The sequence below is a fragment of the Orycteropus afer genome, unplaced genomic scaffold, assembly GCF_000298275.1.
Source record: "Orycteropus afer afer isolate SDZICR_OR568_19922 unplaced genomic scaffold, OryAfe1.0 scaffold00295, whole genome shotgun sequence".
In the NCBI taxonomy this organism is placed as follows: domain Eukaryota; kingdom Metazoa; phylum Chordata; class Mammalia; order Tubulidentata; family Orycteropodidae; genus Orycteropus; species Orycteropus afer.
The window spans coordinates 2,308,014-2,316,534 of record NW_006921882.1 but is presented as its reverse complement, the minus strand read 5'-3'; the positions used below and the strand labels follow the sequence as shown (position 1 = coordinate 2,316,534).

At 47.1% G+C, this 8,521-nt stretch overlaps 1 protein-coding gene across 1 annotated transcript in view; it reads left to right on the top strand.

Annotated features, from left to right (window-relative positions):
• The window catches only part of NPEPL1 (aminopeptidase like 1), a 35,397-nt gene that overhangs the window by 17,964 nt on the left and 8,912 nt on the right, over positions 1-8,521 (top strand). The window contains exon 8 of the mRNA XM_007951497.2: positions 2,319-2,461. Coding sequence (XP_007949688.2) covers positions 2,319-2,461 — 143 coding nt within the window. The remainder of the gene's footprint in view (positions 1-2,318; positions 2,462-8,521) is intronic.

Here is an 8,521-nt window from a genome sequence, read left to right as displayed (position 1 = left end):
GCCGGCCCTTACTTCCTGGGGCGGCCATGCAGGCTTCTCTGCACCTTGACATGCAGGCTCATGTCTAGCCCTGGTCTCTGTGCTTGTGGCTCTCTCTGTCTGGGCTACCCCAAGAGACACCTCCGTGGGTGCTATGGGTGCTGTCTCGCCCTATGGGCTCAGAGCACCCCCTCCCCCACACAGCCCTGGACGTGCAGCATGATGTGGCCCTCAACACCTCTGTGGGTGCCGCCTCACCCTATGGGGCTCAGAGAGCCCCCCTCCTCCACGATGTGTCCTCCTTGATTGCTTACAGACTGGTGCAGGGGTAGTCATGGTGTCTATTACCCATTGCTGCAAAACAAACTGCAGAACACAGTGGCTGGAAAGGGCACATTTATTGTTTCATGGTTTGCCTGGGTCAGGACTTGGATGTGGCTTGGCTAGTCCACTGGCTCAGTCTTAGGAGGCTGGGCCTGAGGTCATCTGAAGGTTTGACTGGGGTTGGGGGATCTGCTTCCAGGAAGGCTCACTCCTGGGCTGCCGGTGGGCAGGTCCTCACTGGCTGTTGGCAGAAACTGTAGCCCCTGACTGTGGGGGCCACTCCGTAGTGTTTCTCCCAATGTGGGAGCTGGCCACCCTCAGAGCGAGGACTCTGAGCATGAAGGAACAAGCAAAGGAAAGCCCCGGTCTTCTTAACCTGAGTTAGACCTGACATGCCATCACTTTTGGGAACAACATTCGTGTTTCCTGTTGTTGAGAATGTGCACAGCGGCTTCTGCGCCAGGTCAACGGTTTCTGTATGTACACTTCTCCCCCTTCTTTTCTGAGTTGTTTCTCCCCATTAACACGAACTCACTGTCCCTTAAGCTTCCTGTGTAATCTTTCAAGTTACTGTTGTCAGTTGGACTCTGTAGAGATAGTTCTTCAAAGAGCACAGTGCTCAAGGCCGACTTTGTTTACTCACTAAGCTAAACTACTGTTTGGTTTTCAGAAGACTCCAGGGGACATTTTGGCTTAGGGTTTAAAGATGATCTCACGGCAATAATTTTAGCAGTTCAACCAAGCTCTATAACTCCAGAGAATCTGGAGTCCCTGAGAATTTGAAATTCTGTTCCACATTCCTCTCCCCCTTTTGATCATGATTCTTCTATGGAATCTGATCAAAACATTCAGTAATGGTAGCCAGGCACCAGTTTTTCGGGTCTTGTAGCAAAGGAGGCAGTTAGCGACGCATTCCATTACTGACTTTTCTTCCTCCTCTGTTACTCCCGAGGAACAGAGACCAATTGTTGTCTGTTGGATGGCCTCTTGCAAGCTTTTACAGCCCCAGGCGTTACACAGTGAGCTAGGAGGTAAACCAGAAGCACTAAACACAATGTTAGGCCAGTTAACTGGGGACCTCCCATCACTTTTGCTGTGTTTTTGTGGTTAGAAGTGACTTAGCTGGAAGTCAGTGCAGGGCTGGTCCACACACAAGGACTATGCAAAGGATTGAGTGCCGAGAAGTAGTGACCACCAGTGGCCACCTTAGAGCCTGCTTACCAGACACACAAACCAATCCCAAGGGGGAGGAGAGGCTCTTCTGTCAGGGAAGGCTTCACAGAGGAGGTCTTGGGTCTTAAGTAGGTCTTGCAGGATGAACAGGAGTTTGCCAGGCAGCCATTATTAGCTTTGTGTCATAGTTGCTATTCTTTTCAGCTCAATTATTGGAGGATCTTGAGCTACGGGTTTTGCCCTCAGGTCAGCTGAACAGTGAGACATTGAAAGGCGTGTGGAGCTAGCTCAGGCCAAATGATACCTTTCCAGTGCTTCTGCTTCGGGTGGGCTGGGGACCGTGGAGTGTTCGCCTGTTCTCTGCCTTCTGGCGGTGATACAGTGTTCTTTCTCAGGGGGCCTTCTTGCCTGATAGTACTTTGCATAGAATTCATTCGCAGCCCCCGAGCAGTGGGGCTAATTTGCATTTCTGGGCGGGGCGGAGGGGGCAGGGAGCTCCAGGCCCGACGCTGGCTCTTCAGGACAGCAGTCTGCAGGCAGGCTGGGGCTCTGTGGGCCACTGGGGGGTCCGAGAGCCGGTGCTGGGGGTGCAGGCAGGGGGGTGCTCTGAGCTCCGGCACACAGACTGGTGATGGGGAGTCTGCGAGCAGTCTGCAGGCTGGCGCTGGGGCTGCATGGGGTGGGAGGTTCTGCGGTCACGCACTGGGGGCTCCGTAGACCGGGATGGGGGGTCTGTGGGCAGACTGCGAGCCGTCTCTGGGAACAGTGCCCAGGGTCTCCTAGGCGTCCTCTCCTACTTCTTCAGCCTCTGCCTGACTGAGCCCCTCGCTCTCTCTCTGTAGGAATCTATGGGGTTGGCAAAGCAGCCCTGCACCCGCCTGCTCTGGCTGTCCTCAGCCATACCCCAGAGGGGGCCACCCAGACCATCGCATGGGTCGGCAAAGGCATCGTCTATGACACCGGGGGCCTCAGCATCAAAGGGAAGGTGAGCGGCCAGGCTGGCATCACGGTGGGTCCTGGGGGCAGCTGGAGGGGGCCCAGCTCTGCAGGGGGCCCCGGGAAGGCAGTGAGGTTTCCGGGAGTGTTGAGTTGGGGCATGCCTCTGGGAAGCCCATTCAGGAAAAGAATGAACAAGCCGGTTCTCGCCCAAGAAGTGGACACTTTGGCAATGGACACCTGGATTTCCTGCCTGTGCTTCTAACAGGGATCTGGAAACAAAAACCTGGACGGGATCTGGAGGGAGGCCACAGACACGATTCAAGGATGGCAAACAGGTCCAGGAAGGCAAGGTTCACAGAACCAGGGGTAGTTTTGTCCAAAAAGGTGATGGTGACACTCACGTCCCCACGGCTGTCAAGGCATCCACAGAGAAGACAGCCAGCAGTTGTGGACAAGACTGCATGGGAGCAGACACCTCAGTGAGAGTGGGGGCTCCAGGACGAGGTGCAGAAACGGGACCTGGGAGTGGTGCGGTGATGCTGTCCTCGAGGGCTCTCCTGGGGCAGCCTCGAGCCCACCAGCTTAGAGATGGCTCTGTGGAGCGTCTGTCATGGCTGTGTCTGGCCACTAGAGCAGTCTGCTCACTTCCACACTTCACATTCTGAGGCCAGTGTGTCCCTAGAGCTGTGTGGCACTGGGGAGTGGGAGCGATGACCTTCAGGCCCAGAGCCAGGGTGGGGGCCCCAGGTACCCAGCGCATCTTCATGGGTTCACTCCACACACTGCTGGCAAGCAGCTGCTGGGCACGTGGCCCTGGGCCAGGCTTGGAGGGAAGACCATGGAGGAGGCTGAGTGTGAGGTGGATGCCCAAGGGAACTGGAAGGAGGGATTCCCTGGCCAGGGAGAAGACCTCGGAAAGGAGGGGAGCAGCACATCGTCGAGAGTGGATGTTGAGAACTCGCAGCCTGTGTGACTTCCAGATATGTCCTTGCAGCCCAAACGGTGACTTTAAAATGTGAATTAGTTACTGGCATTGGAGAGTGCAGGAAGGACCCGCATCAGAGACTGGCCTTCTGTAAGCTCGGGGGATCTGGTCACACGGGTTCTGTGCTCCCACCTGGCCGTGTCCATCTGGAGCTGAGTCATGGCTGTCCCTGGGGACTTGCCTGCGTTCTCCACTCTGCTGCAGGCCACAGCACTCCCTGCTGCCTCTCTGCCATTGAGCCGGAGTACCAGCCGCTATCTAGGGTGGGGATTGTGTGGCGTTTTCTGCGCTTCCAGCATATCTGGTATGTTTGATACCTGAAATAGACGTTCATTTTTAACATGTCTCCTCTGCTAAATAACAAAATTATTTTCAGAATGAATCAGGAAAAGAAATCAGATAGTGAATATTCTCTTTTATAAAATTGCATATGTACCACACCAGGAAAAAATTAAAAAGCAAAGACGTATTACAGCATGATGGAAAACGTGTGGATTAAGATTCCTGAAGTGCGTTAGGGTAAAGTTGAAAAGCGCAAAAAGCTTCTGCCCCCACGTCAGTCTGTTGCAGTGCTTGACGGGAAGGTTACGGCTTCTGTTTTCGAATCTTCTGCAAAGTTGTGATCCTCAAGATCAATCTTCTTCATGTGTATATTTAAAAGACAGCTAGAAGAGCCAGATCCCCCAGTCTGTCCTCACTATAGTCAATCTGAGGACACTGTTAATGAATAGGGCAAAATTTAAAAAATGGAAATTAAAAAAAAAATCTGACTCCTAGCAACCCTGTAGGACTAAGTAGACCTGCCTCAAAGGGTTTCCGAAGCAGACCCCACATCTTTCTCCTGCTGGGCAGCTAGTGGGTTCAAACCACTGAATTTTTGTTAGTAGCTGAGTGCTTAACCAGTGTACCACCACGCTTCCTTAGGGTAAAATTAATTCATTTCAATCTCATAGTGTTAACTGTCACAGCAACAGATGCACAGTTAGGAAAAGTCTTTAAAAAAGAATCATTTGGCAGAGATTCATAAAAATCCCATTTCACAGTAAATTCCAGAAATTGCAATACTCTCCATGTTTTCAGTTCTTTGGGATTAATTCCAGAGCTTCAAATGTTTGTGGAATAATAATAATAATAAAAGCACAACAGCTCCAAGTTGTCATAGCGGATGACAGGATTGAAGGCCTCCAGTGCTGTGTCTTTGTTGTATGATCACCATGCTCTCATCGTTTCTTCTGAGTCTGCTGTGGAAGCTCAAGGACTGTGGTTTCACAGGCTTTAGAGATGCCAACCACACTGCAAGTGAGCCCGGAGCATTCTGATAAGTCTCAGATAAGTGTAATCTGTGTAGTACATTAACATAAATAATACAGTTTTATGAAAAATAACTATATTATCCAGAACAAAAGTTTAGAGAGAAGAGTATCATTGTTTTACACGTTTGCAAATCTCTTTAGTTTCTGGCTTAATAGAAGACAGCTGGGTTCTTACTTTTTCTGCTTCTACATTCAGTCTGCTGCAATATGTTGTTTTAGTTAAACTATATCAAGGAAATCTAGCCTCATACATATATGCAGTTGGAAAAGGGAAAGAATTTTAGTAGATTTTTTTCAGAAAACTGTGAAAGTTATTCTTTTATATTACACCAAAACTCAACAAGTGGTAGTTTCTTAAAGGTTGGTTGCAATGTGGAATCTGAAACAATGTCAGTGAACTTTTGTACTGTGTTACATTAAAATCCGTCTGTATTGAACTTTGTGTGATTTCATAATATTCTGTATGGGTCATGTGGAAAATCTTGGTTCTTAGAGTTATGCAGAGTTTCTGTGTTGACGCATTACATTATCCGATACCAGAAAATTGCATCCATTAGTATCACCATTTGTCTCGTCAGAAAAGTCATTGAGGATTAGGAAGCTGTTATGGTGGTGGATACAGCTTTTCCAAATCTAATTTTTTGCTTGAAAGTGCAAATTTTATCATAAGCAACAAATAAGGCCAGCTGTTTTCCTGGGAGTGACTAGTTCATTTTGTTCATATTTGAGAAAATGTTGACCAAATATCTACATATAAATAACCAGCACCATCTGCCAGTTGTTCTTTCAGACAAAAATGGGGCTCCGTGAAGACAGTAGCTAGTTTAGTTCATAACTCAAGCACCGGAGCCAGTGCTTCTGTTAAGCCAGCCATCGTACTTGAGTAGAAAGCAGGAGTGCTGTGTGAGTACTCTGAATATTGAGGTAGCCTTATGCTCACATGTTGAGATTTTAAAAATTAACAATTTTACTGCTTCAACAAGGAAATTCTTAAGAGAAGTTGGCTTTGTTTTATTTCACTGGAGTGCACTATGCATACAGTGACTAGTTCACTTGGTGTCACTGCCTTGATCCACCCTAGGGCTCCAGCAGTGTCACCTGCCATCACTTTTGCATCATTGGTGCAAGTGTCAGCCCATTGAGAAGGCAAACAACACTTTAGGAGAGTCCTAGTGGAGCAGTGGTTAAAGCACTTAGCTGCTAACTGAAAGGTCAGTGGCTCCATAGGAGAAGGACCTGCCAGTCTGTTTCCATAAAGGTTGTTGCTAGGAGTCATTGAATCACTTCCAGCTCATAGTGACCCTGTGTGCAACAGAGCGGAACACTTGCCAGGCCCTGTGCCGTCTTCCCAGCCATTACTGTGTTGAGCCCATGTTGTAGCCAGTGTCAGTTCACCTCTTTGAAAGCTGTCTTCTTTCTTGCTCACCCTCTACCTTCCCAAGCATGGTGTCCTTCTCCAGGTACTGGTCCCTCCTGATCACATGTCTAAAGTGTGTGAGATGAAGTCTCACCATCCTCCCGTCTAAGGAGCATTCTGGCTGTGCTTCCTCCAAGACAGATGTGTTCATTCTTCTCAGTCCATGGTATATTTAATATTCTTTGCCAACAGCTAATTCAAAGGCATCAATTCTTCTTCAGTCTTCTTTATTCATTGTCCAACTTACACATGCATACAAGTCTACTGAAAGTGCCATGGGTTGGGTCAAGAACACCTTAGTCTTCAAAGTGATATCTTTGCTTTATGACACTTTAAAGAGGTCTTTTGCAGCAGGTGGTCTGCCCAGTGCAATACGTGGTTTGGTTTCTTGACTGCTGCTTCTATGGGCGTTGATTGTGGATCCAAGTAAAATGACATCATTGACAATTTCAATAGTTTCTGTGTTTATCATGCTACTGCTTATTGGTCCCATTATGAGGATTTTTGTTTTCTTTATGTTGAGGTGTAATCCATACTGAAGGCCGTATGTAGTCTTTGATCTTCATCAGTGAGTGCTTCAAGTCCACCACTCATCTGTCAGTGTGTTGTGCAGTGGGGACTGACTTGGGTGTTGCAGTAATGATGGAAGCTACGCCTCCAGTATTTCAGGTGCCAGCAGGTCACCCATGGGCCGATTCCAACAGAGCTTCCAGATTAAGACAGACTAGGAAGGAGGACCTGGCAATCTATTTCTGAAAAAACTTGGCCACTGAAAACTTTATGAATAACAGTGACACACTGTCTGGTACGGTACTGGAAGGTGAGCCCCTCAGGTAGGATGGCACTCAGAATATGAGTGGGGAGCAGTTGCCCCCTCAAAGTAGAGTTGACCTTAATGATGTGGATGGAATAAAGCTCTTGGCGCCTTTATTTACTGATGTGGCACAACTCAAAACAAGGAAGAAACAGGTGCAAACATCCATTAGTAATCAGAATGTAGAATATATGAAGTATGAATCTAGGAAAATTGGAAGTCCTCAAAACTGAAATGGAACACATAAAGATCAATATCCTAGGCATTAGTGAGCAAAAATTGACTGGTGTTGGCTGTAAACATTATAGCCTAGAAAGCCCTGTGGTTTTCAACTCTGTCCTGTAGGGTCACTATGAGTCAGAATCGACTTGATGGCACAGGACAACATCATTGTGGACCACCACCTGTCTGTGATCCCACAGAATGTAGAAATTATTGGACAATATCATTAATATCAAGGAACTCTGGTGGCGTAGTGCCTAAGGCATTTGACTGCTAACCAGAGGGTTGGAGGTTCAAACCCACCAGTCACCGTGTGGAAAGGAGACTGGGCAATCTACTTCTGTAAAGATTTACCACCTTGGAAACCCAGTGGGGGTTGCTGTGACTTGGAACCGACTTGATGGTAGTGTGGGTTTTGGTTTTTTTTTCAATCATTAATATCACACACAAGTAAAATCTTGCTAAAGATCATTAAAAAATGGTTGCAGCAGTATGTTGACAGAGAACTTCCAGAAATGCAAGCTGGATTCAGAAGAGGACGTGGAATGAGGGATATCATTACTGATGTTAGATGGATCTTGGCTGAATGCAAAGAATACCAGAAAAATGTTTACTTGTGTTTTATTGACTATGCCAAAGCATTCAGTTGTGTGGAGTATAACAAATTATTGATAACCTTGAGAAGATTGGGAATTCCAGAACACTTGATTGTGCTCATCAGCAACCTGTACATAGACCAGGAGGCTGTCATTCAAACAGAACAAGGGACACTGCATTGTTTAAAATCAGGAAGGGAGTGCCTCAGGGTTATATCCTTTCACCATACTTACTCCATTTGTATGCTGAACAAATAATCCAAGAAGCTGGACTGTATGAAGAAGAATGTGGCATCAGGTTTGGAGGAAGATTCATTAACAACCTGTGATACACAGATGACACACTTTGCTAGCTGAAAGTAAGGATGACTTGAAGCACTTACTGATGAAGATTAAAGACTTCAGTCTGCAGTATGGATTACATCACAACATAAAGAAAATGAAAATCCTCACAATTGGACCAATAATCATGAAATGGAGAAAAGAGTGAAGTTGTTAAAGATTTCATATTACTTGGTTCCACAATCAGCACCAGTGGAAGCATCAGTTAAGACATCAGATGACATATTGCACTGGGCAAATTTGCTGCAAAAGTCCTCTTTAAAGTGCTGAAGAGCAAATACGTCTCCTTGAAGATTAAGGTCCGCCTAACCCAAGTCATGGTATTTTCAGTCACCTCATATGCATTTGAGAGCTGGACAATGAACAAGGAAGACCGAAGAAGAGTTGATGCTTTTGTGTGGTGGTGTTGGCGAAGAA